The sequence below is a fragment of the Salvelinus fontinalis genome, chromosome 8, assembly GCF_029448725.1.
Source record: "Salvelinus fontinalis isolate EN_2023a chromosome 8, ASM2944872v1, whole genome shotgun sequence".
NCBI classification, from domain to species: domain Eukaryota; kingdom Metazoa; phylum Chordata; class Actinopteri; order Salmoniformes; family Salmonidae; genus Salvelinus; species Salvelinus fontinalis.
In genome coordinates this window covers 44,229,626-44,246,532 of record NC_074672.1, presented here as the reverse complement: position 1 = coordinate 44,246,532, position 16,907 = coordinate 44,229,626, and the positions used below count along the sequence as shown (strand labels likewise).

The following is a 16,907-nucleotide window of genomic DNA, read 5'->3' as shown; positions in this document are numbered from 1 at the left end:
GAACGACAACACCTTAGATACCTGCTGAGAGTCAGACAGACCACACTGGAACGACAACACCTTAGATACCTGCTGAGAGTCAGACAGACCACACTGGACACGGGAACGACAACACCTTAGATACCTGCTGAGAGTCAGACAGACCACACTGGAACGACAACACCTTAGATACCTGCTGAGAGTCAGACAGACCACACTGGACACGGGAACGACAACACCTTAGATACCTGCTGAGAGTCAGACAGACCACACTGGACACGGGGACGACAATACCTTAGATACCTGCTGAGAGTCAGACAGACCACACTGGTCACGGGACTGACAACACCTTAGATACCTGCTGAGAGTCAGACAGACCACACTGGACACGGGGACGACAATACCTTAGATACCTGCTGAGAGTCAGACAGACCACACTGGAACGACAACACCTTAGATACCTGCTGAGAGTCAGACAGACCACACTGGAACGACAACACCTTAGATACCTGCTGAGAGTCAGACAGACCACACTGGACACGGGAACGACAACACCTTAGATACCTGCTGAGAGTCAGACAGACCACACTGGAACGACAACACCTTAGATACCTGCTGAGAGTCAGACAGACCACACTGGACACGGGAACGACAACACCTTAGATACCTGCTGAGAGTCAGACAGACCACACTGGACACGGGGACGACAACACCTTAGATACCTGCTGAGAGTCAGACAGACCACACTGGACACGGGAACGACAACACCTTAGATACCTGCTGAGAGTCAGACAGACCACACTGGACACGGGAACGACAACACCTTAGATACCTGCTGAGAGTCAGACAGACCACACTGGACACGGGAACGACAACACCTTAGATACCTGCTGAGAGTCAGACAGACCACACTGGACACGGGAACGACAACACCTTAGATACCTGCTGAGAGTCAGACAGACCACACTGGACACGGGAACGACAACACCTTAGATACCTGCTGAGAGTCAGACAGACCACACTGGACACGGGAACGACAACACCTTAGATACCTGCTGAGAGTCAGACAGACCACACTGGACACGGGAACGACAACACCTTAGATACCAGCTGAGAGTCAGACAGACCACACTGGAACGACAACACCTTAGATACCTGCTGAGAGTCAGACAGACCACACTGGACACGGGAACGACAACACCTTAGATACCTGCTGAGAGTCAGACAGGCCACACTGGACACGGGAACGACAACACCTTAGATACCTGCTGAGAGTCAGATAGACCATACTGGTCACGGGACTGACAACACCTTAGATACCTGCTGAGAGTCAGACAGACCACACTGGACACGGGGACGACAATACCTTAGATACCTGCTGAGAGTCAGACAGACCACACTGGACACGGGAACGACAACACCTTAGATACCTGCTGAGAGTCAGACAGACCACACTGGTCACGGGACTGACAACACCTTAGATACCTGCTGAGAGTCAGACAGACCACACTGGACACGGGAACGACAACACCTTAGATACCTGCTGAGAGTCAGACAGACCACACTGGAACGACAACACCTTAGATACCAGCTGAGAGTCAGACAGACCACACTGGACACGGGAACGACAACACCTTAGATACCTGCTGAGAGTCAGACAGACCACACTGGACACGGGGACGACAACACCTTAGATACGTGCTGAGAGTCAGACAGACCACACTGGACACGGGAACGACAACACCTTAGATACCTGCTGAGAGTCAGACAGACCACACTGGACATGGGACTGACAACACCTTAGATACCTGCTGAGAGTCAGACAGACCACACTGGACACGGGGACGACAACATCTTAGATACCTGCTGAGAGTCAGACAGACCACACTGGGGACGACAACACCTTAGATACCTGCTGAGAGTCAGACAGACCACACTGGTCACGGGACTGACAACACCTTAGATACCTGCTGAGAGTCAGACAGACCACACTGGACACGGGGACGACAACATCTTAGATACCTGCTGAGAGTCAGATAGACCACACTGGTCACGGGACTGACAACACCTTAGATACCTGCTGAGAGTCAGACAGACCACACTGGAACGACAACACCTTAGATACCTGCTGAGAGTCAGACAGGCCACACTGGACACGGGAACGACAACACCTTAGATACCTGCTGAGAGTCAGATAGACCACACTGGTCACGGGACTGACAACACCTTTGATACCTGCTGAGAGTCAGACAGACCACACTGGTCACGGGAACGACAACACCTTAGATACCTGCTGAGAGTCAGACAGACCACACTGGACACGGGAACGACAACACCTTAGATACCTGCTGAGAGTCAGTCAGACCACACTGGACACGGGAACGACAACACCTTAGATACCTGCTGAGAGTCAGACAGACCACACTGGAACGACAACACCTTAGATACCTGCTGAGAGTCAGACAGACCACACTGGTCACGGGACTGACAACACTTTAGATACCTGCTGAGAGTCAGACAGACCACACTGGACACGGGGACGACAACACCTTAGATACCTGCTGAGAGTCAGACAGACCACACTGGACACGGGGACGACAACACCTTAGATACCTGCTGAGAGTCAGAAAGACCACACTGGACACGGGAACGACAACACCTTAGATACCTGCTGAGAGTCAGTCAGACCACACTGGACACGGGAACGACAACACCTTAGATACCTGCTGAGAGTCAGACAGACCACACTGGACACGGGAATGACAACACCTTAGATACCTGCTGAGAGTCAGACAGACCACACTGGTCACGGGAACGACAACACCTTAGATACCTGCTGAGAGTCAGACAGACCACACTGGACACGGGAACGACAACACCTTAGATACCTGCTGAGAGTCAGACAGACCACACTGGACACGGGAACGACAACACCTTAGATACCTGCTGAGAGTCAGATAGACCACACTGGTCACGGGACTGACAACACTTTAGATACCTTGCTGAGAGTCAGACAGACCACACTGGACACGGGAACGACAACATCTTAGATACCTGCTGAGAGTCAGACAGACCACACTGGTCACGGGAACAACACCTTAGATACCTGCTGAGAGTCAGACAGACCACACTGGACACGGGAACGACAACACCTTAGATACCTGCTGAGAGTCAGACAGACCACACTGGACACGGGGACAACAACACCTTAGATACCTGCTGAGAGTCAGACAGACCACACTGGTCACGGGAACGACAACACCTTAGATACCTGCTGAGAGTCAGACAGACCACACTGGACACGGGAACGACAACACCTTAGATACCTGCTGAGAGTCAGACAGACCACACTGGACACGGGAACGACAACACCTTAGATACCTGCTGAGAGACAGTCAGACCACACTGGACACGGGAACGACAACACCTTAGATACCTGCTGAGAGTCAGACAGACCACACTGGTCACGGGACTGACAACACCTTAGATACCTGCTGAGAGTCAGACAGACCACACTGGAACGACAACACCTTAGATACCTGCTGAGAGTCAGACAGGCCACACTGGACACGGGAACGACAACACCTTAGATACCTGCTGAGAGTCAGATAGACCACACTGGTCACGGGACTGACAACACCTTTGATACCTGCTGAGAGTCAGACAGACCACACTGGTCACGGGAACGACAACACCTTAGATACCTGCTGAGAGTCAGACAGACCACACTGGACACGGGAACGACAACACCTTAGATACCTGCTGAGAGTCAGTCAGACCACACTGGACACGGGAACGACAACACCTTAGATACCTGCTGAGAGTCAGACAGACCACACTGGAACGACAACACCTTAGATACCTGCTGAGAGTCAGACAGACCACACTGGTCACGGGACTGACAACACTTTAGATACCTGCTGAGAGTCAGACAGACCACACTGGACACGGGGACGACAACACCTTAGATACCTGCTGAGAGTCAGACAGACCACACTGGACACGGGGACGACAACACCTTAGATACCTGCTGAGAGTCAGAAAGACCACACTGGACACGGGAACGACAACACCTTAGATACCTGCTGAGAGTCAGTCAGACCACACTGGACACGGGAACGACAACACCTTAGATACCTGCTGAGAGTCAGACAGACCACACTGGACACGGGAATGACAACACCTTAGATACCTGCTGAGAGTCAGACAGACCACACTGGTCACGGGAACGACAACACCTTAGATACCTGCTGAGAGTCAGACAGACCACACTGGACACGGGAACGACAACACCTTAGATACCTGCTGAGAGTCAGACAGACCACACTGGACACGGGAACGACAACACCTTAGATACCTGCTGAGAGTCAGATAGACCACACTGGTCACGGGACTGACAACACTTTAGATACCTTGCTGAGAGTCAGACAGACCACACTGGACACGGGAACGACAACATCTTAGATACCTGCTGAGAGTCAGACAGACCACACTGGTCACGGGAACAACACCTTAGATACCTGCTGAGAGTCAGACAGACCACACTGGACACGGGAACGACAACACCTTAGATACCTGCTGAGAGTCAGACAGACCACACTGGACACGGGGACAACAACACCTTAGATACCTGCTGAGAGTCAGACAGACCACACTGGTCACGGGAACGACAACACCTTAGATACCTGCTGAGAGTCAGACAGACCACACTGGACACGGGAACGACAACACCTTAGATACCTGCTGAGAGTCAGACAGACCACACTGGACACGGGAACGACAACACCTTAGATACCTGCTGAGAGACAGTCAGACCACACTGGACACGGGAACGACAACACCTTAGATACCTGCTGAGAGTCAGACAGACCACACTGGACACGGGAACGACAACACCTTAGATACCTGCTGAGAGTCAGACAGACCACACTGGACACGGGAACGACAACACCTTAGATACCTGCTGAGAGTCAGACAGACCACACTGGACACGGGAATGACAACACCTTAGATACCTGCTGAGAGTCAGACAGACCACACTGGACACGGGAACGACAACACCTTAGATACCTGCTGAGAGTCAGACAGACCACACTGGTCACGGGAACGACAACACCTTAGATACCTGCTGAGAGTCAGACAGACCACATTGGACACGGGAACGACAACACCTTAGATACCTGCTGAGAGTCAGACAGACCACACTGGTCACGGGACTGACAACACCTTAGATACCTGCTGAGAGTCAGACAGACAACACTGGAATGACAACACCTTAGATACCTGCTGAGAGTCAGACAGACCACACTGGTCACGGGAATGACAACACCTTTGATACCTGCTGAGAGTCAGTCAGACCACACTGAACACGGGAATGACAACACCTTAGATACCTGCTGAGAGTCAGTCAGACCACACTGGAACGACAACACCTTAGATACCTGCTGAGAGTCAGACAGACCACACTGGACACGGGAACGACAACACCTTAGATACCTGCTGAGAGTCAGACAGACCACACTGGACACGGGAAAGACAACACCTTAGATACCTGCTGAGAGTCAGACAGACCACACTGGAACGACAACACCTTAGATACCTGCTGAGAGTCAGACAGACCACACTGGACACGGGGACGACAACACCTTAGATACCTGCTGAGAGTCAGACAGACCACACTGGAATGACAACACCTTAGATACCTGCTGAGAGTCAGACAGACCACACTGGACACGGGGACGACAATACCTTAGATACCTGCTGAGTCAGACAGGCCACACTGGACACGGGAACGACAACACCTTAGATACCTGCTGAGAGTCAGACAGACCACACTGGACACTGGGACGACAACACCTTAGATACCTGCTGAGAGTCAGACAGACCACACTGGTCACGGGAACGACAACATCTTAGATACCTGCTGAGAGTCAGACAGACCACACTGGACACGGGAACGACAACACCTTAGATACCTGCTGAGAGTCAGACAGACCACACTGGACACGGGAACGACAACACCTTAGATACCTGCTGAGAGTCAGAAAGACCACACTGGAACGACAACACCTTAGATACCTGCTGAGAGTCAGACAGACCACACTGGACACGGGAACGACAACACCTTAGATACCTGCTGAGAGTCAGACAGACCACACTGGACACGGGAACGACAACACCTTAGATACCTGCTGAGAGTCAGACAGACCACACTGGAACGACAACACCTTAGATACCTGCTGAGAGTCAGACAGACCACACTGGACACGGGAACGACAACACCTTAGATACCTGCTGAGAGTCAGACAGACCACACTGGAACGACAACACCTTAGATACCTGCTGAGAGTCAGACAGACCACACTGGACACGGGAACGACAACACCTTAGATACCTGCTGAGAGTCAGACAGACCACACTGGACACGGGGACGACAATACCTTAGATACCTGCTGAGAGTCAGACAGACCACACTGGTCACGGGACTGACAACACCTTAGATACCTGCTGAGAGTCAGACAGACCACACTGGACACGGGGACGACAATACCTTAGATACCTGCTGAGAGTCAGACAGACCACACTGGAACGACAACACCTTAGATACCTGCTGAGAGTCAGACAGACCACACTGGAACGACAACACCTTAGATACCTGCTGAGAGTCAGACAGACCACACTGGACACGGGAACGACAACACCTTAGATACCTGCTGAGAGTCAGACAGACCACACTGGAACGACAACACCTTAGATACCTGCTGAGAGTCAGACAGACCACACTGGACACGGGAACGACAACACCTTAGATACCTGCTGAGAGTCAGACAGACCACACTGGACACGGGGACGACAATACCTTAGATACCTGCTGAGAGTCAGACAGACCACACTGGACACGGGAACGACAACACCTTAGATACCTGCTGAGAGTCAGACAGACCACACTGGACACGGGAACGACAACACCTTAGATACCTGCTGAGAGTCAGACAGACCACACTGGACACGGGAACGACAACACCTTAGATACCAGCTGAGAGTCAGACAGACCACACTGGAACGACAACACCTTAGATACCTGCTGAGAGTCAGACAGACCACACTGGACACGGGAACGACAACACCTTAGATACCTGCTGAGAGTCAGACAGGCCACACTGGACACGGGAACGACAACACCTTAGATACCTGCTGAGAGTCAGATAGACCACACTGGTCACGGGACTGACAACACCTTAGATACCTGCTGAGAGTCAGACAGACCACACTGGACACGGGGACGACAATACCTTAGATACCTGCTGAGAGTCAGACAGACCACACTGGACACGGGAACGACAACACCTTAGATACCTGCTGAGAGTCAGACAGACCACACTGGTCACGGGAACGACAACACCTTAGATACCTGCTGAGAGTCAGACAGACCACACTGGACACGGGAACGACAACACCTTAGATACCTGCTGAGAGTCAGACAGACCACACTGGACACGGGAACGACAACACCTTAGATACCTGCTGAGAGTCAGACAGACCACACTGGAACGACAACACCTTAGATACCAGCTGAGAGTCAGACAGACCACACTGGACACGGGAACGACAACACCTTAGATACCTGCTGAGAGTCAGACAGACCACACTGGACACGGGGACGACAACACCTTAGATACCTGCTGAGAGTCAGACAGACCACACTGGACACGGGAACGACAACACCTTAGATACCCGCTGAGAGTCAGACAGACCACACTGGACACGGGACTGACAACACCTTAGATACCTGCTGAGAGTCAGACAGACCACACTGGACACGGGGACGACAACATCTTAGATACCTGCTGAGAGTCAGACAGACCACACTGGGGACGACAACACCTTAGATACCTGCTGAGAGTCAGACAGACCACACTGGTCACGGGACTGACAACACCTTAGATACCTGCTGAGAGTCAGACAGACCACACTGGACACGGGGACGACAACATCTTAGATACCTGCTGAGAGTCAGATAGACCACACTGGTCACGGGACTGACAACACCTTAGATACCTGCTGAGAGTCAGACAGACCACACTGGAACGACAACACCTTAGATACCTGCTGAGAGTCAGATAGACCACACTGGACACGGGAACGACAACACCTTAGATACCTGCTGAGAGTCAGACAGACCACACTGGACACGGGAACGACAACACCTTAGATACCTGCTGAGAGTCAGATAGACCACACTGGTCACGGGACTGACAACACCTTTGATACCTGCTGAGAGTCAGACAGACCACACTGGTCACGGGAACGACAACACCTTAGATACCTGCTGAGAGTCAGACAGACCACACTGGACACAGGAATGACAACACCTTAGATACCTGCTGAGAGTCAGACAGACCACACTGGACACGGGGGACGACAACACCTTAGATACCTGCTGAGAGTCAGACAGACCACACTGGACACGGGAACGACAACACCTTAGATACCTGCTGAGAGTCAGACAGACCACACTGGGGACGACAACACCTTAGATACCTGCTGAGAGTCAGACAGACCACACTGGTCACGGGAACGACAACACCTTAGATACCTGCTGAGAGTCAGACAGACCACACTGGACACGGGAACGACAACACCTTAGATACCTGCTGAGAGTCAGTCAGACCACACTGGACACGGGAATGACAACACCTTAGATACCTGCTGAGAGTCAGACAGACCACACTGGTCACGGGAACGACAACACCTTAGATACCTGCTGAGAGTCAGACAGACCACACTGGACACGGGAACGACAACACCTTAGATACCTGCTGAGAGTCAGACAGACCTGTACAAATACATCTGGCTTGTACAGACAGACCATACGACTCCTATGGCATAAAAAACAAGATATCATACTGGGTTTAAAACCTTTATACAGATTTCATAAACCTCCTATGGCATGAAAACAAGATATCATACTGGGTTTAAAACCTTTATACAGATTTCATAAACCTGCTATGGCATGAAAACAAGATATGTCACTAGGTTAATAACATGTTTTTAAATGGGATGACCTGGATAGAAAAGGTCTATCTAGGGTGGCCAACTATAGTAACTCAACATTTTATAGATTTAAAAAGGTGAAAATACTTACAGACTCAGACTTTGTTTTCCTGTGAAAGGATGAAAAATAAGTTACTGGATCGAATGATTTGATTGATTAATTAAAATCGATTTTAAGCTTCGATCGATCTCCAGCTTAAAAAAAACCCCAAAAACAATAAAGGTTAATGTGCCATTTTGGTCTGGTGATGTGAGTTGTATGATGCTCACATGTGAATGTCACACACATGGTGTCAGGAGAGAACATACTGCCCCTGGTTACGTACTGCTGAGTGTACGATAACGTCCTGTGTGTGTGTGTGTGTGTGTGTGTGTGTGTGTGTGTGTGTGTGTGTGTGTGTGTGTACATACTTGTCCTTGGTGTGTATTGCAGAGTGTCTGATGACATCCTTCTTATACACACTGCTGTAGTCACACTCCTCACACTTAAAGGGCTTGTTCCCCTGGTGGTTAAACATGTGCTCCTGTTAAACACAACAGAGAAAACATTCCACTGTGGTTATTACAGACAGTACAGGGAACAGACCAGGCCTGAGATACAAGAGAAAAAAACTGATAACTGATTCAATGATTAAAGAAGCAGTGTAATTCATTTGCAATAAAATGCTGTAATGAAGGCTATATACATTTGACTGACTGATCGGACTGTATGCCCCCGACCCCACTCACCTTGAGCGAGGACCAGCGTTTGCAGCGGTAGTTACACTGCAGGCACTTGAAGCACTCTGGGTCGTTTCCTTGGTGAGAGTCTACGTGGAACCTCAAGTCATCCTGGGACAGGAAGCGAGAGCCACAAATCCAACAGTTGTGAGGCCTCAGAAGGGGCTTCAGAGACGTGTAATACCTGGTGATACAGACCGGTAGGGGGTGTGAAGGTATTTAGTTAGAAGATCTCAGTATGCGGCTACATCATGTAATATCCTTTCCAACAGTACAGATCTGTGCCGTACGCAACCACCATAGTTGCTGGAAGGGACAATGTAAAATGTCAAAATCCAGGCTATCACAGGACAGTACGATACAGGTATTCAGAGATACAGTAGCTCGCTTCAGGTGTCAGTAACAATGAGTCTTACTTCATGTACTTCTTGTATTTCTTTCTGAGAAACCGCTTGGAGGGTCGACCTCGTTTCCTGGGGAAAAACTCTGCCTCCTCCGGCCTCCCATTGGGTGACGGGTCTTTGTTCTCAGAGTCTGACTGGCTGATGCCGGCTTCCACTGCTTTTCCATTGGCCAAGGAATCTGGTCCGTTTCCCAGGCCTGAGGAACTTGCTTCCTCGGAGCCTTGAGGGTCCCCACTCCCGTTACGCTGCTTGGATGCACCCTCGGCTTCTGTACTCAGCCGAAACAAGGGAAATACAGAGCAGAGTTCATGCATAAGAAACCTATTCAATAAACAGCTTAGTGAATGAAAACAGCACACAATTGTCTTCCTGCAGTGATCTTAGGAAAAGCCTTCACTTAAAAATTGGGAAGACGTGCAGAAACAGCTGAGCGTATTGTTCGTTGAATGTGAGCATGGTGAGTGTATTGTTCCTACAGTAGTACCCACCCTTGCAGTTGTAGCTGCCCTCTGTGTAGGTGAACTTCCTGGGGCGTCCCACCCTGCGTCGGGGGCGGTCTGTGGAGGAGCAGGGAGGAGGGGCAGGTTGTCTCAGCAGGGCAGGCTGTCTGCCCCTACAGTCCTCATCTGCTGGGTTATAGTCACTGTCCTCTGGAGAGAAAAGAGGGAGAAAGTGAGTGTGTGAATCCCAAATCGACCACTAGTCCATACACCCAAGTAACCAACCGACTGACTGACCGACTGCCCAGCTGACCGGCCGATTGACCGGCTAACGGGCTAACTGGCCGGCCGACCGGCTAACCGTCCAGCCGACCGACCGACCGGCTATCGGCTTCTTGTGACAAGTGCTTATATAGAAAAAAAAAACTTGACATGGATCTCAACATACCTTCAGAGTCATCGATGGCCCCAGCATCTACGATGTCTTCGTCCTCTGGCTCCTCAGGCTGTGGCTCTGGTTTCACCTCAGCCTGCTGACAGGCCAACGTATCACTACGCCTGGGCCGACCACGCTTCTTAGGAGGGGGGCCACCTGGAAATCACACAGCACACCAACAATCAGATCATTGTATTCCATTCAGGACCATCAATCAGTTCAATCAAATCCAATTTTTCCCTTTGGGGATTGATTTAGCCATATTCCTTTGCGTTTCTAGTGGAGCACAGAACCTCAGTTTAGGAGTTAATAAAGCACTATCTCGTTTTATTTGATCATATTCCATACAGGCCTCGTTGGCAGAGCGCACGTTCGGTAAATGATAAAAAGGTTGTAGTAGTCTATTTTCCCCCGGGAGATAAATAAAAGTTGTCATCTAATTAATTCAGCTGAGGATAAATAGTTTTAATCTAATTATTTCAATTGAGGATGAATAAAGTTTGATTCCATTTGAATTCTGTTTCTGCCCTCAGATGTCTAAACTGAAGATCAATACTAGTGATTCATTCATAGATGGCTGCCTCCTGTACTGTATGTTTATGTGTCTTTCTTCCCTCAGTTCTCGCTAGATGGGATGTACTGACCTGTGGGTTTGAAGTGCCTGTCTCTCAGTTCTCTCTAGATGGGATGGGGCTACTGTACCTGTGGGTTTGAAGTGCCTGTCTTTCAGTTCTCTCTAGATGGGATGGGGCTACTGTACCTGTGGGTTTGAAGTGCCTGTCTCTCAGTTCTCTCTAGGTGGGATGGGGCTACTGTACCTGTGGGTTTGAAGTGCCTGTCTTTCAGTTCTCTCTAGATGGGATGGGGCTACTGTACCTGTGGGTTTGAAGTGCCTGTCTCTCAGTTCTCTCTAGGTGGGATGGGGCTACTGTACCTGTGGGTTTGAAGTGCCTGTCTCTCAGTTCTCTCTAGGTGGGATGGGGCTACTGTACCTGTGGGTTTGAAGTGCCTGTCTCTCAGTTCTCTCTAGGTGGGATGGGGCTACTGTACCTGTGGGTTTGAAGTGCCTGTCTCTCAGTTCTCTCTAGGTGGGATGGGGCTACTGTACCTGTGGGTTTGAAGTGCCTGTCTCTCAGTTCTCGCTAGATGGGATGTACTGTACCTGTGGGTTTGAAGTGCCTGTCTCTCAGTTCTCTCTAGATGGGATGTACTGTACCTGTGGGTTTGAAGTGCCTGTCTCTCAGTTCTCGCTAGATGGGATGTACTGTACCTGTGGGTTTGAAGTGCCTGTCTCTCAGTTCTCTCTAGATGGGATGGGGCTACTGTACCTGTGGGTTTGAAGTGCCTGTCTTTCAGTTCTCGCTAGATGGGATGTACTGACCTGTGGGTTTGAAGTGCCTGTCTTTCAGTTCTCTCTAGATGGGATGGGGCTACTGTACCTGTGGGTTTGAAGTGCCTGTCTCTCAGTTCTCTCTAGGTGGGATGGGGCTACTGTACCTGTGGGTTTGAAGTGCCTGTCTTTCAGTTCTCTCTAGATGGGATGGGGCTACTGTACCTGTGGGTTTGAAGTGCCTGTCTCTCAGTTCTCTCTAGGTGGGATGGGGCTACTGTACCTGTGGGTTTGAAGTGCCTGTCTTTCAGTTCTCTCTAGATGGGATGGGGCTACTGTACCTGTGGGTTTGAAGTGCCTGTCTCTCAGTTCTCTCTAGATGGGATGGGGCTACTGTACCTGTGGGTTTGAAGTGCCTGTCTCTCAGTTCTCGCTAGATGGGATGGGGCTACTGTACCTGTGGGTTTGAAGTGCCTGTCTCTCAGTTCTCTCTAGATGGGATGGGGCTACTGTACCTGTGGGTTTGAAGTGCCTGTCTCTCAGTTCTCGCTAGATGGGATGGGGCTACTGTACCTGTGGGTTTGAAGTGCCTGTCTCTCATGTGGTTGATGAGGGTGTCTTTGGAGACGCTCTTGTAGGGACACATCTTGCATTTGAACTGCTGAACGATCACCACCTCCATCATCTCCTCCAGTTCAGCCATGGTGTGGGGGACGGTGACCCCTGGTCCTCTTCCAGCCACCCCCTCCTCCACGGCTGATGATCTAGACCCCCCCACCATGCCACCCTCCTCTCCCCTGAAAGGCCTCCCCAGACTGGGGGACCACTGAGGCTCAGGGGCCCCCTCAACGTCAGGCTCCAGGCGGGAGGAGTAGGTCCCACTGCTGCTGATGTAAGGGCCAGGCTGGCTCTCTGTGCACTCCATAGCCTCTGCTGAGCCTGCTGTGTCTGCTTCGGGGTGGTGGTCTGATCCCACAGTGTCTGCTTCGGGGTGGTGGTCTGATCCCACAGTGTCTGCCTGGGGGTGGTGGTGGTCTGATCCCACAGTGTCTGCCTGGGGGTGGTGGTGGTCTGATCCCACATTGTCTGCCTGGGGGTGGTGGTGGTCTGATCCCACAGTGTCTGCTTCAGGGTGGTGGTGGTCTGATCCCACAGTGTCTGCCTGGGGGTGGTGGTGGTCTGATCCCACAGTGTCTGCCTGGGGGTGGTGGTGGTCTGATCCCACAGTGTCTGCCTGGGGGTGGTGGTGGTCTGATCCCACAGTGTCTGCTTCAGGGTGGTGGTGGTCTGATCCCACAGTGTCTGCTTCAGGGTGGTGGTGGTCTGATCCCACAGTGTCTGCTTCAGGGTGGTGGTGGTCTGATCCCACAGTGTCTGCTTCGGGGTGGTGGTGGTCTGTGGAGGAGCCCTCGCCTCCCTCCCCTATCCCAGTGTACCGGCCCGGGGAGGCCTCTGGGCCAGTGCTGCTGCTGGTGGTCTCCATGTAGTGGGAGTGCTGGGGCTGCTGCTGGTCAGAGTGCTGTGGCTGGTCTGGGTTCTGGTTCTGGTCTGGGCCCTGGTTCTGGTCTGGGCTCTTGTTTGGGTCCTCCCTTTGCCCTTCCTGATCCTGGTAATTGGAACAACCGGGCTGCTCTGAATCTGCAGCAACAAACGCCACATACTGCTGTAGGGTACGGTGACTCTGGGAGTGGTTAGCTCTGCTGCTGCTGTCGATGTAGCTCTGAGAGTGCTGCGGCCTCAAATCCTCTTCACACTCCATGTACACGTCCGTCCCCGCACTGCAGTCCACAACATAGTGAGAGTGGCGTCGTCGAATACCGGGGGACGAGGGGTTGGAGTCGGCGGCTCCGCTACCCTCCACGTACCCCCGCAGGTCCTGGTCAGAGTTGTCGACTACACCGTACTCCGGGAAGCGGGACAGAGATCGGGACGAGATCCTCGTCTGGTCAGGTTCCTCGTCGTCTACATACGAGGAGGACGACTCTCCAGTCTGGTCAAATCAAATAGTCAAACTTTATTTAAAACTGCATTTAAAAATGTTACACACTTTACCGTAAAACAACGGAATAAAATAAACTGAAAAGCCATAAAGGAGATAAAACAAGAAGGATTTCTAAAATAAGAATTAAATCCTTGACTTAAAAGGTTGTGTTTTCAGACGTGACTCAAAAAACCTAAATCGTGTCTGCCCCTTACCTGGTCTGGTCTGTCTGCGTCTCCACCGCTACAGTCCATGTACTGAGATGCGTGGGAGTGCTGGTTGTCCTGGTCCTCATGGTCTGGGTAGTGGCTGCCAGAGGGCTGGTCTGGCTGGTCACGGTGCAGGTTATCTTGCATGTCATAAAACATTTTATGAAAAACAAGGGACAGCATTCACTTGAAATCACTATGTTTCAATGTTCTTTCATGGCAACTCACTGGCATACGTTGCATATTTCATACCCTGCATGTCTCCCTGGTCGTGGCAGGTGGAAGTAGGACCCTCTCCCAGAGCCTCGATGGTGATGCGGTGATGGCTGGACAGGGCCGAGGTTGACGTGTGGGCTACAATAAGAGAGGGAGAAACCACACTGGTCAAACCTGGATAACTCTAGTTTTAACTCTGCTTTGTGGAAAGTAACTCTCTGTCCGGGTCTAGTACAAACCTGGATAATTCTAGTATCTCTGCTTTGTGGAAAGTAACTCTATGTCCGGGTCTAGTACAAACCTGGATAACTCTAGTTTTAACTCTGCTTTGTGGAAAGTAATTATCTTTCCAGAGGAACAAACAGTAACTTTGGAGGTGACTACAACTATCTGAATACAGATGTCAGGAAGTGACTCCTTTTCTGAAACTATTGATTTGGGTGCCTTCAACCAATGGCAGGGCTGTATCTGGAACTGCATGTTGGATTGGTTGTCTTCAACCAATGGCAGGGCTGTGCCTGGAACTGCATGTTGGATTGGCTGCCTTCACTAATGGCAGGGATGTATCTGGAACTGCATGTTGGATATAGAAATAGAATGAATAGAGCACATACAATCTCCTATCCTATCCTGACAGTTATAGTTGATCTACGCAATACATTTCTATCTGAACATTGTGTAAATGTCCATTCTCTTGAATGTCCATTGCCCCATGTGTACATTATCAAGTCAAACCAAATAACGAATGATATTTTTGTACAGAGAAGTATAAATAAGTTGTGATGCTCAACTATTCCAATCTGACATTCATTTCTTTAGAGCCTCTGTTCAAAACGCGACATACACACATTCTTCACATTTGTGTTTTTTGATCAGAAATAATTGCTTAAGCGTACCTTCATGTGCGTATGTGTAAAATACTACTGTCCTCAGATTTTTAATTTGATAGATTTTAGATGTGTATTAAAATGGGGTTTTGTTGCAAAACGCTATATATCAATTGTTTAGCTGAAACGGAATGTTTGTGTCCTGTACACAAAACAATGGTTCTAAATAGTATCAGATAGGGGTTCTTTGGCTTAGCGGAACCCTTTTTGGCGCATTATAGAACCCTTTTTGAAGGTTAAATAAAGAACCATTCTCATAAGTTTCCATATGGAACCCTTGATTTGTGGTTGTTTCACCTAGCTATCTTAAGATAAATGCACTAACTAAGTCGCTCTAGATAAGAGCATCTACTAAATGATTAACATGTCAAACGTAAATACTTTACATACATGATCTCATATTACTGTATTGATAAATGTTTTATTTAAAAAAATATCTCATATATACACTGAGTGTACAAAACAATAAGGACGCCTTCCTAATATTAAGCTGCACCTCCCCCTTTCCCCCTCAGAACAGACTCGATCCGCCGGGGCATGGACTCTACGAGGTGTAGAAAACGTTCCACAGAGATGCAGTCCCATGTTGACTACAATTCTTCCCACAGTTGTGTCAAGTTGGCTGGGTGTTCTTTGGGTGGTGGACCATTCTTGATACACACGGGAAACCGTTGAGCGTGAAAAACCCAGCAGCGTTGCAGTTCTTGACACAAACTGGTGCGCCTGGACCCTACTACCATACCCCTTTCAAAGCCACTTAAATCTTTTGTCTTGCCCAATCACCCTCTGAATATCACACATACAATCCATGTCTCAATTATCTCAAGGCTTAAAAATCCTTCTTTAACCTGTCTCCTCCCCTTCATCTACACTGATTGAAGTGGATTTAACAGGTGACATCAATAAGGGATCATAGCTTTCACCTGGATTCACCTGGTCAGTCTATGTCATGGAAAGAGCAGGTGTCCTTAATGTTTTGTATACTCAGTGTATATTGATGTCACAAAATGTATCGTTTGTACAGTTCTTTATTAAAAGTGTAGTTATTTGTCACATTTGACTGTAAAATCAAGCATACTACCCATTTCTCTGCGAGTGAGGTGGGATATATAACGTTTTGCAACAAAACATGATTATTTGTCGGTCGTTGAACAACCCCATTCCATGATGAAAAACATCTCTTTCATAAGTTCTTTAAACAACAAAAGCTAATTTGCCCAACATTTCCTGATATATATATAGCTTTTTGAA

The 16,907-nt window shown here is 49.8% G+C and overlaps 1 protein-coding gene across 13 annotated transcripts in view; it reads right to left on the bottom strand.

The window, feature by feature from the left end:
* Positions 1–16,907, bottom strand: part of LOC129861298 (zinc finger protein 335-like) — a 38,885-nt gene that overhangs the window by 17,968 nt on the left and 4,010 nt on the right. For 12 of the 13 annotated variants that reach the window (XM_055932598.1, XM_055932599.1, XM_055932600.1 and 9 more), the window contains exons 6-14: positions 14,782–14,907; positions 14,560–14,693; positions 12,937–14,353; positions 11,046–11,189; positions 10,646–10,807; positions 10,170–10,425; positions 9,763–9,937; positions 9,445–9,557; positions 9,125–9,143 (exon numbers count right to left, since the gene is read on the bottom strand). In XM_055932598.1, coding sequence (XP_055788573.1) covers positions 9,125–9,143; positions 9,445–9,557; positions 9,763–9,937; positions 10,170–10,425; positions 10,646–10,807; positions 11,046–11,189; positions 12,937–14,353; positions 14,560–14,693; positions 14,782–14,907 — 2,546 coding nt within the window. The remainder of the gene's footprint in view (positions 1–9,124; positions 9,144–9,444; positions 9,558–9,762; positions 9,938–10,169; positions 10,426–10,645; positions 10,808–11,045; positions 11,190–12,936; positions 14,354–14,559; positions 14,694–14,781; positions 14,908–16,907) is intronic. The other variant, XM_055932594.1, reaches the window with a different exon arrangement.